The 22,804-nt window shown below is 51.1% G+C and overlaps 1 protein-coding gene across 1 annotated transcript in view; it reads left to right on the forward strand.

Moving 5' to 3' along the window:
* The window catches only part of NCOR2 (nuclear receptor corepressor 2), a 258,054-nt gene that overhangs the window by 60,321 nt on the left and 174,929 nt on the right, over positions 1–22,804 (forward strand). Inside the window, exon 2 of the mRNA XM_082491424.1 lies at positions 15,688–15,900. Within this exon, the coding sequence (XP_082347550.1) occupies positions 15,796–15,900 (105 nt within the window). The 5' untranslated portion in view covers positions 15,688–15,795. The remainder of the gene's footprint in view (positions 1–15,687; positions 15,901–22,804) is intronic.

Raw genomic sequence — 22,804 nt, forward strand, 5'->3', positions numbered from 1 at the left:
GAGGAGAGAGCACAGGCTGCTCGTGCGTACAACCAAAAAGCAAGGATGGGAATTGCTGCTCCCAGGTGTCGGCTTCTCTTTGGGTCAGTGGAGCAAACTCTCGGCTTCCCACGGCGGGTTCCAGAGCTGGAGCGTGCAGCTCCTGACGTCCCCATCGTTCCAAGCCGGGGGCAACTAGTGCTGGATACAGCCTCGGGCTGCTCAGGAGCTTCCTCCAAGCTGAGCGAGCATCTGAGCAGAGAGATGCCCTCTCTCCTCTCCGATGCTCACACGCGGTGGGATGTTGGCAGCCCCTGGAAGTCGCTGCTGACGCTGAGGTTTGCAGCCTGCGGAGCGCGGGAGTGAGGTTCACCAGCCGTGCTTGCGGCACCTGGGAAGTGTTAGGCTGTAGGCAGCACTCTGGAATCCAGAGATCCTCCATTTACCGAAGGTGATATCCTGGTGGTTGCAGTGAGGAGGGAAGAAGAGGATTTTTCCTCTGGTGTGGGTGAATCGGTGCCGTCTGTGATGGATTCTCACTGCGACAGCTTCAAAACGGGAACTCTCAGGGGAAATTAGCCTGCAGCTTTTGACTTTATTAAATATTCTCCAGTGCCATCCCAAAGGACCACTTTTTAGTTCTCCGCAACATTTCATCTGTATTTTTAACATCGCCTACATGAAATGTGACCATGGATGGCCTATATTTACATTAAAGTCTACGTACAAATAGTTAAGAAATGATAGTTAGTGTGTTCTGTTCTTCAGGTCTGTAACGTGACGATGTCTTATAGGTAGGTATGAGATCCTCAGCTGGAGATACTGCAGATTATTATAAAGTCCAATAGCTCACTTAGAGCTCTGGCGTATAATGATTGATTTAGCCATTTATTAAAACACCTATTTAATGATTGAGTAAGCCTTTATAAACTGTTTGTAACTTTTAAAACGTGACCTGATCTATTGCAGCTCCATTAGCATCTAGCTAATAAAATACACTGTGGACCTGTAATGCCTATTAGGTTGACAGAAATTATATTTTAGGCTTTACATGTGTTGAAGTTTTAAGTACCTTCTTACAGATTATTCTAGGTGCATTTCGTGGCACAGAAATACAATCTGCTCCCTTAAGGCGAGCCATGGGGCCGTGGCGTGTTTACCTTGTGGGTCTCCTCTCTGCTGGGACGGACCCTGTTTGCTTTGGTGTTACTGCTCTGTGTAATCTGTCATCACCCAGTACCGGCATCGAGCACCCCGATAAAATGATCTCTCCCTGCTCCAAGCAAGGAATGAGTCTGTTTTGTGCTTGTTCAAGAACAGAGCCCGCAGGCGATGCTCTTGCTTCTGCCTGGTACTTTGTGTCTGGAAGTATGTTGTCTTCCTGGGTCTTACCTTTATGTATTCAAGTACCGAAAACTAAAGGTAAAATCTATATACAAAAATGTAGGGGACTTGTGTGGTTTTTTTTTGTTTGTTTTTTTAAAAAAAAGTCTGCCGCCTTTGTCTGTGTATAGAAGCATTTTTTCCATGGACTGCTCAACTTTCCATTTGCTCAAGCCGTACAGAGCTGGCGGCTGGGATGAGCTGTGTAATGGGATATCTGAATCGCAGCAGGGAACCTGCTCCAGTTTAAGCAGACCTGATTTAAAAGCAAATTCAGTCAAACCAGTGCAAACTCCTGCATGGAGAAATTAAAACTGCTTTTTCTCTGAATGATACCACTTTTACTCAGATCAGTAACTACTGCTGAGGGATGCTCAAGTGGACAATGAGTACGACTTCTCCAGTGCAGGCTGCGCGATGTGTGTCCCTGGAGCCCTGCCTTTCTCACCGGGCCGTAGGAAGGAGGTGAAGTTTGGCAAGGAAGGGCTGTTGGTTTAATGTGCTAATCTATAAGCTGTCCCCGCTCCTGCCTAGCAAGTGACTTTGTGCTACACGTGGTTGCATGATCTGCCTTGGTGAGCGGCGTACATTCAAAGAGGTGACGGTGTGCTTTTCCTTGGGAGGCTGAGCTTGTAAGACGTGGTGATGTTGTGGTGAGGCTGATGATGTAAAGGAGCGCGTGGGGCTTCACGGGGTGTGGGAATGGTCTTGCCCTGGTGGCAGCTGATGTGAAAACAAAACTGGGAAACCTTTTTCGGGCTCAAGCTGGGCGGCTGGGGAGGTGATTTCAGAAAAGGCTGCAATGTGTATTTCTTCTTCTGTGTTGTCATACAATTCAACATTCATTTGCTTACCTCTAGCATCTGCCTGCAATGTTTATTTGTTTTTCTGGATATTTCCTACTAGTGGGTAACCAGCGGTGCTGTAGGAGATGCGGGGAGCAGGGGTTGGCTCCAGTGGCCTGTGCCTGGTTGTTCAGTTCCCAGCCGGCTGTTCTGCAGCTGTTTTCACTGTGAGACCACAGGGATTTAAACTGAGGGGGTTCCCGGAGCTCACCCCTGCCCTGGGCCAGAGGTGACAGGAGGCGAAGCCGCCTCGCTGTCCTCCCAATTCCCGGCCACCCTGCCTGCAGCCCCTTCCACGGGGACGTGTGTGGGTGCTGTGCTCGAGTGCCTGGTGCTTCTCTGGGACTCTGAGATGGCAAAGAAAGTGAAGGGTTTTTTACCCTTTCTGACTGCTTGATTTTTTTTTTTCTCGATTTTTTTTTTTTTTTCTTTTTCTTTGTCTGGAAAGTTTGTAACTTTAACTCAGGGCTCAGAAATAAGTTGTGGTGGATGCCGATGAATTGTGAGGGGGGGAAGCTGCGAATTCCCCTTAGGGTAAGAGTTTACCATTCAAGCCTTGACCTTGTTAAAACAAGTTAACTCAATAAAAGCCTGAGTATTTAAAGACAAGTGACTTCTTCCTGCCTTGAGGGGCATAATTAAGCCATTCCACACCCCTTAAACCAGAGTTGTAGGAGGAGGACTCAGGAGCTCCCTATCCTGCCTGCCTAAGTCAGTCAGAAGCCTTCCACTGGGGTCATCTCCATCCCACAAGGCAGCACCCTGGAGCTGCTGCTGGGAGGCTCTGGCAGCACTGGGAGAGTCCGGCAGTGATTGCGTAGGAAACCCGCTATTTCCCAACTGTTGGGAGGGTGACATTGCTCCTTTTGCAGGGCGAGCAGTTCTTGCATCGGTTGAAATTGTGGTCAAGTGTTTTGTATTAAAGCAGACCGAATTTCCTGGGTAAAGCATGCAACAGAGCTTTGCGGGGAGGGGGGGGGGAGGGGGGAAGTGTGGGTGGTTATGTTCATCCATAAAAATTCCTGTACAATGTAAAAATGGGAGAGTTACCCCTTTTCTCAGGGTTTCCTTGTTTAAACATTCCTTATAAGATTCTAAAGTACACCGTACTTTTTGTATTAATGTCCACAGGATGGACATTAATACAAATGGACACACTAATGCTTCCAAAAGCACCTTCACCTCTTAATCTACTATAGGATTTTCAAGGGAAATACAGAAACTTGCTGTGTTTCCAGTCTGAAGTGGCATTTTTGTGCCTACTGAGCTGTAATCAGTACCCACTGGTGTGAATCCTTCTGGATGTTGCAGCTCAAAAGCTGAACAAATAAGGAATCCCCCATCCCAACCAAACCCCAGGAACACACATGCACTCCCTGCTGTGGTGGCTTTACACCTGGAGTTCCGTTATTGCCTCTTGGCTATCTCAAAAGCACTGGGCTTTGTTTTGAATTTTTTTTTCCTTGACTCTTCAGTTCTGTGCTATCTTCTCCCTGGGAGAAGTGTGTTTTCCAGGATGTTTCCCACAGCAAGTTTCTCTGGGTCCAAGAGGAGGATCTGCAAAGTCTCAGCATCCGAGTAGATTCCTGTTCGTACAACCATTTGGGAGACCTCGCCTGCTGTGTGGGACCACTACTGACAACCTGTGCCTGGTGGCAGAGGTTGAGCGGGGTGTGAAGAGCAGGGGAAGGTGGCTTGGTCAGATTCGTGTTCCCTGTGTGGGCTCTGGGGGGTTTGTAGGGCTCCCGTGGGGCAGTGGGAACGGCTGTCTCGTCTGTGCCTCAGTACAGAGTCCTCATGGGGACCGCAGCTATTTTAAGTGAAATCCACCATCATTGGCTACTCCCATTAAAATTCCAGGGCTGTTGACTGCAGTTGTTTCATGAGCAGCTCAGCTGTCCAAGCAGAGGTGATGGAGATTTGGGGATGGTAATCCTCTTAGTTGTCCCTGTGTAAGCTGTCCTGCGTCAACTTGATACCAAGGGAAACTCATTCCCTTGGCAGAGACAGTTTCAGATGCCGTGTCTTTCCTTGCTGTGGGTAACCAGAGTTCACCTTAATTTAAATCTGAGGCCTTCATCAAGGTTATAAGTTCAGTGCATGAAGGTGCTGGGAAACATCCTTAAGTACCCCCCAGATGGACTCTGGAAAGATAATTATGCTTTAATTTGTTACTCCGCAAAAGCAGTATTGGACCTTGGGAGCGCGACTCTGCTATTCCCTCCGTTGGCATCCCCAGTGCTTTTGTCCAGAGCGGTTTTGTCCAAACTAAATGAGACTGTGTCAGAGCTTGTGTTTGCCCGTGAGAGGTGCTTCCCAGCTGGTGAGGGTTGCTTTGTGTCAGATGTTTCCCTCGTGGTGTTTCTGTGTTTCTGCCCTGTGACTGAAGGGTTTGGAGGGTGAGGAACCATCTGAAACCTCAGCCCCAGGGCAGGTAGGTGCAGGGTGATGGGAGGTACCCGCTGTCCCCGCTCAGCGGCAGCAGTGAATTGGGCCAGTGAGTCATCTTAGGAGTAGCTTGATGTTGGCAGCGGAGGGGTTTTTTAAGTAGTAATAATTATTATTAATAAATAGCTTTGTATTCAGCAATTGTGAACCAGGGTGGACTGATAGTCCAGGGACTGGGCATTTTACTGGGAAACAAGGCAAAACTCTCCCCTTCCTCTGGTACAAGGAGGTAGGAGGCCGGAGGCTTCTGATCCCATCTTGCTGGTGCCGATTGCTTCCCCGTGGAAGAGCGGAGCCTTCGAGATGTGTCTCATCTGTGTAGCGTGAATTTCAGGCACCTTTCAAGGACTCCTTCAAACTAGTCCGTAGGCTCTCGGAAGCCTGTAAACGACAGGCTGAAACCATTGCTCCAAGCCCGGGAAAGGCAAATTAAAAAGGCTCTGAGCAGGTTGCAGCTTGAGAACTGTCCTGTTGGAAAGCCAGGGCTCCTGATCTGCTGGGGACCGCCTGACGGCTTTGGACAGCTTCTTGTCAGCAGAACGGAGCTTGGCAGGGAAGCACTGAAATCCCGTTTGCCTACTTGCGCGGATTCAGTTATTAAACACATCAGGAATCCCCATCTGCTTCGCAAGTTTGTGTGTCGAAACATAACCCGAAGCTGGGCTCCTGCGAAGCGCCGTTTGCCTTTGACTGGGGTTGGAGGGAGCTGGAGCTGCGCGAGACTCCTTCGTTTTAGGGTAAGACTCCCCTGTGGATGCGGAAGGGGTGAAGCCCTTCGCACTGCGCTCGCTGCGTGCCGGGGCTCTTGCTGAAATGGGCTGTTGGTTTGTGTTGGGGGGGTACTTGAGAAGGGCGCGGAGGAGGTGTGGAGGTGATGTTCTCCTGTCCCCTTTCCCTCGCTGCAAATTGTCCAGCGCTCTGCGAGGTGCTATGCGTCGTATGCAAATGTTGAAATTTTTTTTAGTGCCTCTAGAGAGGCTTTGACTTTCTGTCTAGAAGCTATTAATTACCTAGACAAGGAAAGCGTAACATACCCAATTTATGGCTCCTACCGATTAGACCTGTCTCTCCGGCTGATCTGCTACGAACTAATGAGCAGCTCCTTTCGCTGGGCCACCAGCGAGCTTGAACTCCTCATCGCTTTTCCTGGGGAGAAATGAAAGCTGCAGCAATATGCAGGAACAAATGGCTGGAATTCGGTTATTAACCTGGGCTGAAAATTGACTCTATCTGCTAGTAATTACCCGGGGGGATGTTAGGAGAAAGGCCCGGTGGAGGGTTCAGAGCTGGTATTTGACAGACGATCACAAGCGATGGAGTTAGCGTTACTTAAGTTCCCCTCCTGCGGCTGAGGTGCAGCGATGTGCTGGGTCAGTACAGCGACTGCATAGCAAACCTGGAGCCAAACGGGTTAGTTTGAAAGAGCTCCACTCCCAGATGACTCCCTTCTTTAGTGATATTTTATGTCGCAGCTGCATAGCATCTCATATATTTTTGAGTACCTTGGTTTACAGGTCATTTAATTTATTTGCAGGCTTTGTTTCTGTTCCCTAGGGTAATTTTGTTCCTTTGCACATCTCCTCCTATGGAGGCATTAAATCGTGCAGTTTGTCACAATAGTTCAGCTTTTATGCTGGCAGTCGATGCTCTTCAAAGATCCTTGTGTGAAGTTTAGACTTCTGAATCATTAGAGGATCATGAAAGAAAAGGAATAATTTAGAAGGCGAAGATGTTTTGTCGTCTTTGAAATTGGGAACGTGCGAAAGGAGAAAATGTTTAGCAGTACAATCCACCTCAAAGAACGTATCTTAGGAACTCCAGAAAATGAATTTCCCTTCTTTATTCAGGATGTAAATAATCGAAAATGTCACTCCTGAGCTGAGTAATTTGTTCAACAAAAGGATCTCGAGGAGATGACTCCCCTACCTTTCATGAACGCGCCCAAGACATCAGAGGACCTGTCTCTGCAGCAAGATGAACTGAAGGGTTTGAAAATCAAATGAGCAGTGTGTTCTGCGCGAAATATATAAATAAATCTCGCAGGTGCTTTGTAATCTCCCTTGCATTTTAAAAGCCTTGTTTATCTGCATAGTGGGGGGGGTTAGGTTAACTCCTGGGAGCTGCAAATGGGTGTAGGGAATGGTGTGTTCTTACAGCGATGGCTGTTAATGTGGTGTTTAATGTACTTGGGAGCGTGGCTAAAATAGCCGTACGGTTACTGTATTGTTCTTGCACATTGGCAAGGAATTGCAGATTTTTTTTTCCTTCGTTTAAAGTCGCTTGTGTGCGTTTATTAAACTGAGATTAGCACTGCGTAACAGTTAAAATATTTAAGCCCATGTTTAATGTAAGAGGGGGACAGCTGAAGTGGAAAAGATGATGTGTAGTGCGTGCGGGGAGGGGAACGGGGAGCAATGGGGGTCTGGGAGTGGGGAGAGAAGGAGCTTTTGGCCCTGGAACAGGCTGCCTGCACTGGCTCCACGGTTAAAATTGCCCTGGATCCCGGGTGGACGTGGCAGTACGGGGCGAGCGTTGCAGCCTTTCAGGCTGCCAGACCGGGGTTTGGGTAGAACGGGAGGAGGGTTTGGTTTGTGCCTTCGCACAGTCCATCTTGACCCAGCAGATGTGTTTTGTAGTTACAACTCGTGCATTTTTTTTTTTTTTCTATCTGGAGCTTTGGGCTCAGCTTCCATCAGAAAATGGGGCATTTCCAGCCCTTTTTCTCGCCCCTGTTTCCCCCTTGCCCTCGTTTCCCCCTTGCCGTCCCAGTGCCCGGGTCGATTCGTGTTTGGTCTTTTTTTAATTTCCTCTCCAGGCACTTCCATTTGTCTTTGCAGATCATCTTCAACAAAGGCCTCGCATGGTCTAATTTGTTTTCTGTTTCCAGCCTAGACTTAAAATAACTCCTTTGTTCCATGAATGGCCTGTGCATGGATCCAAATCCCACCTCCCCCCTTATTTTTTTTTTTTTAAGTGTGGGTTTCTTTTTCACTGTTCCTTGTCAGTATCTTTAATTACTTGAAGTGTCCCCCTCCTGGGCATTTAGCCTGCAGCTGCCAGCCAGTAGCTGCGGGTTGCGTGCGGCCGTGTGTGTGCCGGCCCTCTCTGCTTCCCAGTGGAGCAGCATGGGAATGGGTTTGCGCGGCCACGGGTGCCCTGGCACGGGAGTAGCGATGCCCTTGCGTAACAGGAGCAGCTCCGCCATCGCATCCCTGCTGACAAGCTCGCCCTCCAGATGATCCACAGGTCATCTGCTTTTTTTCTTTTTCTTTTTTTTTTTTTTTTCCAGTCTCACCTTCCAAAAGCAGGAGATGCTTAAGGTTTGTTTTTTTTAATTGATTAGGAGAGGAAAAGTCAACGACGGAGCCCTCAACATAAGGACATGGACCTGTTGGAGCAGGTCCAGAGGAGGGCCGCAAAGATGATCCAAGGGTTGGAGCCCCTCTGCTGGGAGGAGAGGCTGAGAGAGTTGGGGGTGTTCAGCCCGGAGAAGAGAAGGCTCCGGGGAGACCTTATAGCCCCTTCCAGTGCCTAAAGGGGCTACAGGAGAGCTGGGGAGGGACTTTTTACAAGGGCATGGAGTGATGGGATGAGAGGGAATGGCTTCAAACTGGAAGAAGGGAGATTTAGGTTAGGTATTAGGAAGAAATTCTTTGTGGGTGGTGAGCCCCTGGTGCAGGTTGCCCAGAGAAGCTGTGGTTGCCCCATCCCTGGGGGTGTTCAAGGCCAGGTTGGATGGGGCTTGGAGCAGCCTGGGCTGGTAGGAGGTGTCCCTGCCCAGGGCAGGGGGGTTGGAACTCTTATGATCTTTAAGGTCCCTTCCAACCTAAACCATTCTATGAGTAGGGAAAGCAAAGGGCAAGAGGCATGTTATGGCAGGATTTGAAAAGCAAAGGCTCAGGCCAGCCAAGCTGATGCTGACCTGATGCTGGCGCCGTGGCCAGGCTGGCACTTGGTGTGTGGCTCGTGCATTTTAATAAGGCAGCATCCCTGCGGCTGGAGAGTGACAGCCGAGCGCTCCTGCAAAGAGAAATGGGTCAGTCTTGTTCACTTAAGCACACATGTGCCCATCCGGGAGCCATCACAAGGTCACTTGCAGCCTCTTTGCTGGCGGCTGGATGGTGCTTAAACTGTGTGAGATCCATCACAAGCGCTCCTCTGACGAGGGGTGTTGGTGGTGGGGATGTCTCATCTGCTCCCAAGCAATCGGATGGTGGTCCAGAGGGTGGGGGTCTGGCGGGAGGCTGTGAGCAGCACACAGCGAGCACGCAATTCCCTCTGCCAGAAGCACCAGGCCAGCGCCGTGTCGTTGCCGAGAGCAGCGTCTCTGGCAAATCCGCCTTTCGAAACCCAACCGGGAGCGGGGCTGGGCATAATCCGGGGCTGCTCCGCGTGGCTGCGATGCCAAGATCTGCACACAAAAGCTGGCAAAGGTTGTCTCGGGGCAGAGCTGAACATTGGTCCCGTGCCCAAAATAGCTTGGAAAGATTGAAAAGGAGAAATGCAAGTGGCAAATCCTGCTTTGCCGCTTCGGGCAGCGATAGGAGCCGGGCAGAGAAGTCGCCTTTCATCAGGGATCAGAACCAGTTCTGCGTGGAGCTACGCTGTGGTGGGAGAGCTGATGCAGCCTAGAGGCTTCCAGCAAGGAGGCAGCAAACCAGGGCAAGAGACTTCAGCTGCTGCCATCCTCTCTGTGGCCTTAAGGAAGGGCTGTACCTTCTTAGAAGGGCAGCGTCCTGCCCTGGGCTGCTCCGTTGTGGTGCTGCAACACCCCTTCTTCCCCCAGATCTGCTGCTGTAATTGCTTGTGCATCCGCACCGTCAGTCAGGCTAGGAAATTAATCTAGTTCACAAGTCGTCTGGCCAAAAGAGGAGAGGGAGGAGGGCTGCTATCAACGGGCGGACCTCAGAGCGTGCTGGGGAACCCGGCAAGAGCTGTTTCAGGTACCGCTCTTTGGGGCGCACCCGAGGAACCGCAGGGTCTGGCCATGATGCACGGGGTGCTGCGAGCCCGGCTTTGCTTTTATAGTCTTCCAAAGCAAGAAAAAAGCTTTAAGGTCACACGCAGGTACAAGCCCTGACCTCTGGGGTTGAAATAACCTCTCTGCCGTGCCACGGAGCCCAGGGTGTGCCTGATCTCTCCTGTTGACCCTGGGCTGCTATTTTAATTTAAAACCTCTGTACCCTGCTGAGATTGAATGCTACTGTGGATTCCCAGGCTGCAGACACTGACATTGCCGTCTTTGTTATTCTGAATAGAGCCCTAAATTTATGGCAGACAGCCTGCTTTCTTACTGAAAGGACTTAATAGATACAGTACATACAAATATTTGTGTATAATGTCAACTGTCTTCCAAGAAAATTTCATGCACATATTGATTAGACAAATCCATTACCGTTACGTTGTGGTGCGTTTCTTAGGAACGTCTCTCTACCCATTTTTGTCACATCTTAATTATTTTTGCTTCCACTACTCTTTAAAGCAAGTGTGGGTAAATCTCCTAACTGCTTTTGAGGGCTGGATTTGATCTAGAGCTGCATGGCACGTCAGTACCGTTACCGGCCGTGGGACAGCTGCTGACAGGCAATGTGCTTTTCTGCTGTGCCACACACAAGTCTGTGCTGGGGTTTTTTAAGCGTGATGGGTTGGTTGGTCTCTTGGAGGTCAGTGTTATAGCTCGGTATTAATTAAGCACTGTAAACAAAGGTCTCCTTAACTTTTTTTTCGAAATACCCGAGTTGACTGGAGTATATATTTCTTTTTTTCTTGTTTGAGGAGGAAAATTGTCACGTATTTAGCATTTGGATAAAGATGGCTCGGTTGTTTTTTCCAAAAACTTGCATTATTTAATGTAATTAAACATTAGCTTTGTCAGTACTCTTCAGTTAAATGTGCCCTGGTGAGTTCTAGCAGCATTTTCCTTATTTGCCTTGTCTATGTAGCATGGTGGTACTAGTTGTTGCCTTTTAATAAGGTCTTTTGCAGTCATTTTGTGGGCTACCTCCTAACGTCTTCTGTAGACCATCCATGGTCCATAGACCACAAGTTGAGTAACATTACTCTGGACTTAAGAAACAAAATAGTCTGTTAATCTTATTGCAGTATGTCCTTGCTTAAAAAAAGTTTATTTTGAACTTGAGCTGTGTGTTTTCATTGGGATCTTTAAAACTCTTATGAGGACGGAGAAACCGGTATTTTCTGTGAGCTGGGAGTGTCTTGTTCTCACCTTTCAGACAGATGAACTAAGGCATGGGGTAATTACGGCAACTCGCCCACATTTATATTGTGTCAGCGGCAAGCCAGGAACCTCACCTGGGAATCCTGCTCTCCCCGAGGAGTGTGAAGCCAATGGGGAGGGCTGCCTCTAACTTTGAAGAGCAACAAGTGGGTTGAATGAGGTCAATTACATTATTATTTTTTTTTTGCAACTCAATTTAATTGCAAAGCCTTAATTTTTAGACCTGTGGGGTTTTTGCACGGTCCTGGCTGTAACAAAGTGTGCTTGTGCTGGGCTGAAGGACCAATGCAGAAGTGGCTGCCCCATCCCTGGAGGTGTTCAAGGCCAGGCTGGACGGGGCTTGGAGCAACCTGGGCTGGTGGGAGGTGTCCCTGCCCAGGGCAGGGGGGTGGAACTCGATGGCCTTTATGGTCCCTTCCAACTCCAACCATTCTATGATTCTGTGAAGTTTACAGCCCTGTGTCGAAGTAGTGTTGATGGTGAAGCTGTAGATCCCTGTGGGGCATCGTGAGCTCATCTGTGCCCATCTTTTGGGCTGGACCCGAGGCTGCTTGGCCCAGCGCTGCACACCCTGTTAGCCAGGGCTGTGCTGAGCTGGTGTTTGCTGGTGGGAGCTGGCGGCTGCTCGGGCAGAGCTCCTCTGTGTGCAGGCGAGCCTGCAGCAACCTGCAGTGGCTCGTAGAGTGCTTTCGTGGTGTAAATTAGGGACAACAGGTGATGGGGAAATGATTTGAGGTAGTAAATGGCACATGGAGAGGAGAAGCAGAGGAGGAGGGGAGGTGGTTTGGTGAATGGAGTCAGCAGGGGGGAGGAAGGTGGTGTTTTTGAGGGCTTCAGCAGTGGGGCAGGATCCTGGGGGTCTCCCAAGCAGGTGGAAGTAAATGGGTGCAGGAGCCTCCGCGGGTTCTCGCATCCTCCCCAGGTCTGTGTTGTAGCCCCAGTGCTGGGCTTGCCGGTAACCTCCGGCTTTCTCCTGTTCCCAATCAGAGGCTGTAAATCTCCTCGTACCTAGCACTGTAATGGCTAACGCAGGTCTGCGGATAAAACCGTCTCTGATGGAGACTCCAACCGGGGGGGAAATACTTTTCCTGTGAGACAATGTCTGTTCCTCATCAAAATCAGTTGAGAAAAGTAGGAACCGAACAGTTCGATCTTAAAGATTTAAAGAGCGTAGCTGCACTATTTCTCTTTTATTTCCGTTAATCTGCTCCTATTGTTTGTATTACTCTCTTAATGATAATTAATTAAGGGTCGCTGATGAGGAGGCACCCCAGTATAATTTGCTGGGGATAGCCGGCCAAGCAGCATCCCAGCTGCACCCGGCTACGAACCAGCACCAATACATCCCCAGCGAGCCGTTATGCTCCCAGTTTGGTCCTCACTGGGAGCACCCACCGCCTTGCTGGCGGCTGCTCATGGACCCTCCTGCTCCCTGGAGCGGTGCTGGACTGGGCATGCTGCAGCAGCTCCTTTCTTTGCACATGGAGCGTAAAAAATGGGATCTAAGGCAATGGCATCTGTGGAGCTGCCCCAGTGCTTTGGTGACCTCATTTGGCTCCAGCCCATAGTCCAGCTGCGGTGGAGAGCATCCAGGGCCTTCGACTTGTGGTGGAGAGCATCCAGGGCCTTCGACTTGTGCTGAGATCTTGTTGGCGACCTGCTGCTCCGTGGTTTGCCCGTGTGGAAATGCACAGGCAGCGCTTCATCTGTTTGCAAGCACGTGATTTTTACTCTTGGCTTTCCAGGGCTTCTTGTTGAGGCAGAGGTGCTATCTGCTGCCCTTGGTAAGGAAATAAACCTTTTGTGGTCCTGCTTGTGTGTTTAGTGCACACCACCGGCACAGCACGGCTCGCAGGCACTGTGCCTCGGTGCAGGAGGGTTTGTTGGCCCCTGTAATTTCACTCCCTCTGTGTGTGTATCCCTGTAGTAGAGCGTTAATTTTTTCTGTTTCTTTGTGATGGTTGCACAGACAGAAGCAAAAAGCTTTTAAACTGTTTCAAAGCTTGACACCGTGCTGCTTTGCACTTGGTGCTGTTTCAGAGCTGAACTTCTGATCTGACGAGTTTAAAAAAAAAAAAAAAAAAAAAAAAGAAAAAAGAAAATAATTTCATTATTTCATTTCTTTCACTGTACACAGCTGCCATGGCATGGTCTGCTCCACCTGCTGAGCTTTCCGGGAAGCAGTTGGCTTGATGAAAGCTGCCAAGGGCTCTGGGCCCCTCCAACTTGGAGTGTGTGTATATACATGCGTGTATATATATATTTACACATAGTAATTAACTCTTAGGTGACTGCAAGCCAAGACGGCCAAGTTTGAATCTGTTATTAGGAAAGTACCTTAAACTTCTGCAGATCCCAGCAGGCTTTTGGAGCCCTCGAGAGCATTGTGGGCACAACCTTGGCATCTGCAGGGGGGCTGGAGGGCGGTGGTGTGTCCCTGGAGGGGACCAGGGTGGGTGTCGAACCGCGTGTTCCCGGCACGGCCCCCGGCTTTGAGTGGGAATCGGCACTGCAGATCGCGTCCAGTCGGAAGCGCAAGGGGAAGTGGGGTAGTCATACTGGAAGTATTAATACGTGCCGGCCGCCTTCTGGGTGCCTCTGAATTCCCCCGTGTGCGCAGGGGCTTTCCTGCCGCGGGGGTGGGTTGTACCGAGCACGCCAAGCTCCCGCGTGGGGAGGCTGGCCCTGTCCGGGATGAGTGTCGGGCTGTTCCCAGGCCACCGGTACTTCCCGGGACCAGGGTAGCAGGTAGGGCGCCCCAGGGCTCAGCGGGGATGTGTGGGTGCAGGGCTGGGGGGAATCCCAGCTCCAGTGCAGGGAGTGAGCCGAAAGCAGGAGGGGACCCGGTTGTCCCCTCTCTCCCTGCCCTGCGAGCCAAACCTTGCTGTGTGTTTTCCCATGTGTACCTTGGCAAAATACCTTTTGCCGAAGAGGTTCAGCTGACCCTCGGCGGGAGCATGGAGGTGTCTCTGCACGTCTGTCATCCTCAGGCATTAATGGGAGTTTGCTGGAAAACTATTATTATTATTTTAAAACTTGAACCCTTTGTCAGGGGGCCTCCTTAGGCTGCTTTCCTCCTGCTGTTATCGCCGTGCTTGTGCCCAGCCTGCTGGAGACCGTTGCCTTGGTTTGATTTTATTTCTGGCTGGTGAGCAGTGCGTGGATGCCGGCAAACCGGCGCGGCGGTGCTGTGCCTGCCTGCAGCAGATAGCGCGTGGTTTGTCAGCACGGGCTGATCTGTGGTCTCACTGGAGGAAAAAAAAAAAAAAAAATATAAAAAGAGAAACTTCCTCTTCCCCCCCCTCCCCCCCCCCTTTTTTGGTTGTTGTACACACCAACTGCTGTTTCAGTTGAGGTTGCGTTGGCTCAGGCTGGCTGTGCTCCCCGTGCAGAGACCACCAGAGCGTGGGGAGACGCTGCCGGGGAGCTCATGGCGCTGGAAGCTCTTTCTCCGCTGCTCCCGGTGTGCTGATGAAGGATTTTGGACACTTTTAAGATTTGGCTGGATGGGATGCTGGGCCATCTTGTCTAGACCCTGCTTTTGCCAAACAAGGTTGGACCAGATGATCCTTGAGGTCCCTTCCAACCTGGTATCCTATGACTCTATGATTTTGATACTGCCAAAAACCTTGCAGAAATCCATATGTAATGTGTACCGCAGCTGGGGAGGAGGCGTGAGAGTGTGCTCAGAGTTGTGTGGGGTGAAGAAGGTATCCTGGGGAGAAGGAGTTGGGGAGATGCAGCTCTCATGCCCAGGACTGGTCCTGGAAGCATCCTCTGAGCCTAGGCAGCCGAGGGAATTTATTAACCATTAATATGAGAATAATGGTTAACGCCTCTTACACCTGTCGTGATGAAGGGCAGCGCTTAAACATTTGTTACTTTTTCATTGAAATGCAGACAGGGCTGAAAATCCCCTCCAAACAAACTACGCGAAGTATCTGTAAAAATCAGCAACTTGTAAATCTCCCACTTTATTGGTTTTCCTGACTTTGTTCCAGCTGCGAGAGGAATTGCAACATGTGGTGAAGCACCAAACGTGTGGGTGGCAGGGGTGTTCGTGGAAGTACCCTCAGGGCAACGATGTCTTCTCTGGCTCTTGGTCCTGATCAGAAAGGCTGATCTAATATTTACGTGGCACTGGAGGCGTGTGATGTGCCTTAATCTTGTGTTTTAGCATAGCCCCGTGGGTGCAGAGGGCTGTGCTGGGGAGGTCGGTGCCCCGTGTCCCTCCTGGCCTAGATCAGGGCTTACCTCAGGGCGGCAGAAATGGCCATGGCTCGGAAAGGAGGGCACCGAAAGAAACGTGTGCGGATGTGTGAAAGGATGGATGGGGAAAGAGGTGGGCTGAAGGAGGGACCCGGTGCCTTTGGACCTCGTGTCAGAGGTCCAAAGTGCCAGAACTCCAGCTTGTGTTTTTGGGAACTAAGTCACTCCTCAAAATAACACTCATCTCCAGGAGACTTGGAGACGTGGATCCACAGGGCCCAAATAGGTTGCCGGCGATTTGCAGACCTGGTCCTGCTGGTGCTGGGGGAAGGCTTTCTGGAGCCTTTGGGATAAGTCTTACATTTGGGTGGATTTGGGATAAGTCTTACATTTGGATTTCTCTGTGGTAAGAATAATCCACAGCAAAAACTTGGCAATAGTGTTTGCCAAGTGGAAAATGGGGCTGCTGGAGAATTGCGAGGGCGGTCGGGTTTTGGTGGTGATCACCCAAGGCCTGATGTTCGCTTGTCTCGTGGGACTGTGGTTGACTGAATTTTAACCTGCTGCTTTCCCGTTTGCTTTCAGTTGTTGCATGACGTGGAAAAGCACACACATGATGAAGAGGAGCTCTTGGCTCTCCTAATCCTTTGTCGGTGATTTGGAAGCAGCGACCGCCGCGCCTGCTCTTTCGACATGTCTGGATCTACGCAGCCCGTGACGCAGAGCTGGCGTGCCGCCGAGCCGCGCTACCCCCCGCACGCCATGTCCTATCCGGTCCAGATTGCTCGACCACATGCGGTAAGGCGAGAGACTTTCCTTCCCTACCCGCTCGCAGGGTAGGAGCTGCGTGGTGTGTCCCCGTTGCTGGGGCAGCGGTTCAGCTGCGCCGGTCTCGGATGTGGCTGTTACAGAGAAATCAGACCGTTTCCGTGCCTGTGGTTCGGGATTTCATTGTTCCTCTCTTGTGGGATCCTCTTTTGTTTCTCCGTGTGGTGCTTTCAGCTTTTCTCTCCCTTTCCAGCCTCTTCCTGGCGCTTGCCATGGTGGTGTCACGGGCTCTTATGAGCACAGGAGTTCATTTGTCTTCCCAGCAAGAGCACCTTTGGTTGGATGCAGGAACCACCTTGGGGGGAGAGGGGAAGGGTGGTTGACCGTCCGAGTGGAGCAGGAGTGCATGGCTTCCAGCGCACTTCAGCTTGGCCTTTCCTTCGTGCTGAATGGCGAGGGGATGGGCATCCATTGCTCATGAGCTTACTGCTTCCCAGCCAGCCCGGTCTGTGGTCCTCACGCCCACGGGGAGCTCACCTGATTTCCAGGCAGACTGCCGGGGCGCGAGCGCACTGCCTGCCCTTCGGTCAGGAGACCTGTCCCTCTTGACCTGGCGTTCCTGGCTGGTGGTGGCACTCCTGGAGAGCGAGAAGAAAACAGAGCTCCTGTGCAACCTGTTGTAGGTGACCCTGCTCTGGCAGGGGGGTTGGACTAGATGATCTCCAGAGGTCCCTTCCAACCCTGACTATTTTGTGATTCTGTGATTTTCTTCTGTTTTATCCTTCCCCACTTTCCCCCCCCATGTTCGGCCTGTAGTCTTGTGTCGTCTTGGATCACGGCATAACCTGCTGGTGGTTTTTTGTTGGCTGTGTTTTGTTGAATACACCGGAGCTTGCACGGGTTAATTCAGCTGGATCCGGCCTCTCCCTTCTGCGCCGTGTCACTCACGTCTGTGCTTGCTCATCCTGCGTGGTTGAATGTTGTAGATTTTAAGCCCTTAACGGGAAAAACTCTCCTTAGTGGAACAGCTTTAGTCGGCTCAAGCTGCTTAAATGAATCTTATTAGGTGCGGGAGTGTGGCACACGCTGGCGAGGCTGCTCTTCGGAGCCACTTCTTGGTGGGCTGCAGCCAGGTGGCCACAGGCAGGAAGGTGCCCGGAACACGGGTTAGCGAGGAGACCTCGTCTCGGGGTTACGTTTCTGACAGCGACGGCTGTTGAACGGTAAAATTCCTGCTGTGATGATTTTAGGGTTTGACTGGAAAGCCTGAAAATCCCCACAGCGTCAACGAAGGGGTGAAATTCCCTCGTCTGACCTCTTTGCTGGGCTTGGACAGAGCGGCGCAGGGAGCAGAGCCGGCGTTTGGAAAGGCTTTGAAGCGGGACCGTTAAGGAGGGTGCAGGACGAGCGTTTGGCAGCGTTAGCTGGCTCGTCTGGATCGCTCGGGGCCTGCGTGCTTCTGCACAAAGAAGCTTTTCATCCAGGCTATGAGACATGCTGACCTGGTTCGATTTACGGGAGTTTTGATCCCGTCGGTGCGAGCGTGTGTGTTTGGGAGGTGGGACAGAGGGAGAGCATTTGTCTCAAAAAGAAAATCCCAGTTCTCTTTTTATCAGAAACCCGAGGAGGAGGATGTGAGCAGGTGAGCGAGATCTGCAGTGGTTGCAAAACAGTGATTTAAAAACAAACCAAAGAAATCTCAATACCCGATGTGGAGGTGGATTTCAGAAGAGTGCGAAAGGCTCCTGGGCTCGGGGTGTTGAGTCCCTGTCTCCTGCAAACCCCGGTTGCTTCCCTTTAGTGTTGCAACGGCAGAACGAACCAAGCGGAACAGTTGTTTGCAAGTCAGAGGGAGCTCTGGGTTTCTCCAACCTGCCCTGCTCTCTGGCTGGAGTGAATACTGGTTTTATTCTATCGTATTAATGTTGGAAGAAGTTGCTGGCGTTTGCTTCTAGAAGCTATTTTTACAGCCGCATGTAATCTTCCGAAGTTAAGTGATACCTTCTAGGTGTCTGGATGCAGGAGAGGTCCGAGCTGAGATATTTTTTTTTTTCGGGATGGAAAGCTGAAAGGCTCCTCTGGGGAGATGCGTGCCAGCCCCCCCCCAAACCCAGCGCGCCTTGCCTCCCCTCGGGAGGGGTAGGCAGAGCGTTTTCTTCGAGCGTGTCCCTGCACGATCTGCCCTGCCGCTCTCAGCTGTTTGCAAACGCGTGTCTCCTGCTCGGCGGCGCCGTGAGCTGGAAGCTGGCCATGGCTCTGGGGCTGGAGCTGATCTCCGGTGGGACTGCTTGGGAGAGGAGAGCCCGGTTGCTTTGAAGTTGCTGCGCTGTTTAATATTAAAAGGCAGCGGTATTTGCTTGCATGTCTCGGCCAGGTCAGTTTTGTCATGGGGTGTGTTTGCACAGTGAGAGCTTGTTTGGAAGAAAGCAAGAGAGGCCAAAACCAACCTGCCACTGGCATGTCTTGCATCTAATTAGGTTCTGGTTTGCTGCCTTCCACGACATCCTTTCCCGAGAACCGGGAATTCGTCAGCCCGGGGATCCTTATCCGGGCAGTGGAAACGCCCTGGGTCACCTCCTGGGCGCGTGCGCGGGGCCGAGCACGGCAGGGCTGCAAATGCTGCTCTGATAGAAATAAATAATCGCAGTCCAACTGTGACGGTCGCACCCAGAGAAATGCGGCGCGGCAGGAATACTGAGCGCAGAAATGAGCCGTGACATTATTTTAGGCTCGGAGACACTTTATGAAAAGTGATTTAAAGGATTGCAGCTGTTCAATTTCACAGATGAGGCAAGTGAGAGGGGATGTTGTGAGGGGGCAGAAGGCAGTGGAAGCGGGCTTGGGCATTTTTCTTCTCCCATAGTAGAAAACCCAAGGGGGTATCCAACAAAATGAGGAAAAAGACGTGTTTCAAGCGAGCAAACAGAAATAAGCTTTGTACGTATGGGCGCTATCTTCCAGCAGCATGTTCCAGGACTTACTGCTGAGTTTGGAGCTGGTGGAGAAGATCCAGTACCAGTTGAGTGAGGATGTTTGTTGGCTGGGTTTGCTCTTAGGTGCCAGCTGTGGGCAGGGCTGTGAACCCGTGGGTCTGATCCAAACCGAGCTGGGATGCAGCGAACGGGCTCTTCTGCAGGGTAGGTCAGTCCCCATCTGGATCGGTGTGTCCTTTTCTTTCTCCTCACCGAGAGGCATCTGGTCCCAAGAGCTGCCAGGGAGGCAGGACGTGAAAATGGTGCGATATTTTGTAATGACCCCAGATTTAATTTCATCTTGTCAAGGTTTTTTTTACAAGTAATTTTTTGATAAGTGTGCATGCGTTTTAAGGGAAGATGGAAGCTTGGTGAAAAGGTTTTGGTTTGTTTGATTTTCTTTAGGTAAAACTAAAATCAGCAATAATCAACAGCTCCTTCTTAAGAGCACTGCGTGGTTCTTGGCCAAACTGCGGGGGAAACGTCTTAGGTTTCCAAATTAATTAGCTTTAACGTTGGTAGCTTGTAGTTGTCTTCTGTCATGTTCAGCTTGGGAACAGAGGAATTGTTTGAATGCTCCGTGACCTTTAGCTAAAGGTGAAAAAACACATTACCTACACGCTTAACCTTCTAATGTGTCCAAAGTTCATGCTCTCCGAAAGGGAACCTTCACATGAAGGACATTCATTTTCAGGCAACCTGCAGATATTTTCTGTAAACAGATCGATTTCCCTGCGTAGCGCGTGTCCCCTTTTCCTTTTAAAGCACCTTCGTGATCGATATTCCCTGGGCACGGAAGGGTTCCCCTCTCATCCTCTCCCTTGGATCCAGTTCCTTGCTGTGCCCTCCTTACCAGTCATCCTTCTCCCGTTAGGGCCCTGACATTTTAGCGCTGTGGGAGCGATGCGGCTCGGGATGCAGGCGGGGGGTGCCGCAGGGTGGTATCAACCGCAGGAGACGCTGGGGGTCGGGGCACACAAGGTGTCCTTGCGTGGCCACCTCTCTGCCAAAACAGCTTCTGCTTTTGGGGTGCTTCTTGTGTTTTACCTACTAGACATGCTAAACAGGTTGGGGGATTGGTAGGACTGGGGTGTGTGTACACGCATATGAAATTGGTGTTCCGTCATCACCTGAGTCCCCACTGGGGAGCACCATCCCCTCCCCGTGAAACAGGAGGCGCCCGGCATGGCTCCTGGGTGCTGTTTGGCCCTGTTCCCCGAACACTGCTCAGCCGAGATGGCAAAGTGAGCTTAACCCCTCTGTTCCAGCTTTGAGACCTTCGTGCCCCGTCCCGTGCCACCTCTCCTGTCTGGCAGCAGCTCCATAGTTCCTTTGTTAAACTCCCCGTTTGCAAAACAGCACTTGTGCAGGAGCGTCCCAGCCCCATCGCTTGGGGGTTTTTTGGCCCGTGATAAATAAGTTCCTTGGCTGTCTGACCCAGAGACAAGAGTTTGGGGCAGACTTGTGTGGGGGTTTGGTGTCCTAGCCAAATGGCGGCCTGGGGGCAATCGACTGCCTTCCCTGCCCAGACTCCTCCTCCCAGCAGGGCGAGTTAAACCCCGCGTCCTACCGTGGAAGGTGCTGTAAGGAGATGGAAGCTCCTGAGATGGCAGGAGCCGGCTCCGCTCTGCAGTGACGCGGTCGGCGTGGCAAGGCGGCGCCAGGTAAGCCTGCAGAGAGGCAGCGTGGTTTGCGTTACAAGCACAAGGCGCCTTCGCCGCTGTGTCGGTTTTCCTTGGAGTAGTTATTCACACTTTTATCTGCTGGAAGCAAAATGCCAGTCTGTGTCGGTGCTCCAGGAACTCGCAGAACGGAAGAGCTTACGGTGCCAAATGCTGAAATCCCCCAAGGCTGCAAAGAGCCTTCTCCAACCACCTCCGAGCGCAAAGCAAAGCCTCCTGCGACCAGCTGCGCCGCTGAGCAGGGGGCGGTTCGTGCCAGAGATTCGCATCCCGAATTCTGCCTGCTGGGCCCCAGCTAATGTTCTAAGGAGTGACTTGGAAATCAAAACCGTGCCTTGGAAATACTAACTCTGATGAGGTCTGTCACAAGAACTCGGTGCAATCTCTCTTGAAGTACCTTGAGGCTGCCAGTGAAGGATTGCATGAGCTCTGAGCGGCTCAGCAGTGGATTTGGGAAAATTGGCTTTCTGCTGTGGGACTGGGAGAGCATGGAGGTGATGGAACAGGACACCTAATTCCCTGCCCCGGGGTCTCTCTTCCATTGGCAGGAAGGAGTTGGCTTACAGCAGTTTGTATTTAAAGCTCATTTTCTCTAGGATAAAGCTTCTATCCAAAACAGTTCTTTTTCTTCAAGCTACTGTAAACTTCTATGGCTGCTCCCTAATCTGCTATTTGGACGTGATTTGGTGCAGAAGGTGATGCTTTGCTTTTGGTTGATCTTGAGATTGTAAATCCGCAGGGGAAGAAAAAACTTCTTCTGCACATGTGGTTTGGCAATGGTAGAGACCCACTAAAGCCACTTCGGGAGACGGAAAGCCTTTGCCTGCAGTGCTAGCCTGACTCTGCCCACGTCCCCACCAGCCCATGCAGACACCATCTGCAGGACTGGGGGCTTTTGCTGGTTGTCACTGACACCACGTTTATTCAAAACGCTGAGCAAGTCAGGTTCTTTGACTTGGAGGATTTGCTGTAGAGGCGTAAGGAGTGCAGGAGCGCTCGATGAGGGAGGTGGAAAGACAAAAGGGTCCTACGTAGACCTGCAGATAGGTTATGGGTGTTGTGTGGGAGGTGGTGGGGGACTATGCTGCAGAAGGGATGCGATGATGAACAGAATGACTCGGTGCCTTTAAGGTGGAAGATTTTGGGTTTGTTGTGTGAAAAGAGAGCTGCTCATCCCACGTGGGTGTTCGTGACCACAAGTGGCTTCAGGAAGCAGAGCACCAGGCGTGGGGAACGGAGGAAGGGGAAGACGGGTCATCCCTGGCTCAAGGGCGCCTGGATGCGACTGGGACAAAAGTCTTGTGATGGAAAGAGACTCAAAAGCAGCACTGTAATGGATGAGCTGCTGCTCTTTGGACACCTCTGGCTGCCAGGGAGAGGGCTGGCGGCTGGCTCCAGCACCCGGCACTGGTCAGATGACAGGGGAGCCACAGCAGCTGAGAGCTGCCCCCACCAAGACGTGACTTCTTCTCCATGAATGGCATATTCAGATGGGACAGCTAAACGCCGCTGACAGCTCCGGTTTGCTGGAGGGGCGGGGGAGAGGACGTCGGGAAGGATGCATTACTGTGCAGCTGGTACAGACGCTAATGGTGCTGGCAGCAGACGTGGCCTCAGTGCGGGGACGGCAGCAGAAATCGATGCCTTCCAAGAAGGGGCCACGCGCAGTGTGGTCACCTCCTAAAACAAAAGGCCAAGCCAGCAGCGTTTGAGAGATGGATGGCAACGAGACTGTGTCAGAACAATAAGGGCATTTGTCTTTTCAGCACATGTTGCATCCCCGTAGGCAAGATAAAAATGCATGTATTCAGCCAGGTTTTTATCACTGACCTTATCTTCAACAGTAGAGCTGATTGTGGAGGAGTTGTTGTTTGGGTTTTTTGTGTTTTTGTTTTTTGTTATGTGTGTTTTTTTTGGTTTGGTGTTTTTGTTTTTTTGTTTTTTTTTGTTTTTTTTTTAAATCTGCAGTGAGCTCCTCCCAAGGTTTTGGGGAGGAAGTGAAGCAGACAGCAATGTACTTGTGGACAACCTCTTTTGATCAATAACCACCTCCTTTGCACTTCAGTGGAGGTTTCCAGTGGCGGAGGATGGCTCCTCTTTGCCAGGGAAGCTGAGGACCATGGGCTGTATGCCATGCCGGTCCCCTCGCAGCCTGTGCTGCGTCTGGAGCTCGTGCAGCGATGGCTCTGCCACCACCCCGGTTCCTTCCAAACCTTCCCCCTTTCTCTTATCTGAATCGGCTTTGGGAAAAAAGATTTTTCTCCAGGTGAAGGCTGAAAA

Source organism: Vanellus vanellus (assembly GCF_965231255.1).
Source record: "Vanellus vanellus genome assembly, chromosome: 16".
Classification (NCBI taxonomy): Eukaryota; Metazoa; Chordata; class Aves; order Charadriiformes; family Charadriidae; genus Vanellus; species Vanellus vanellus.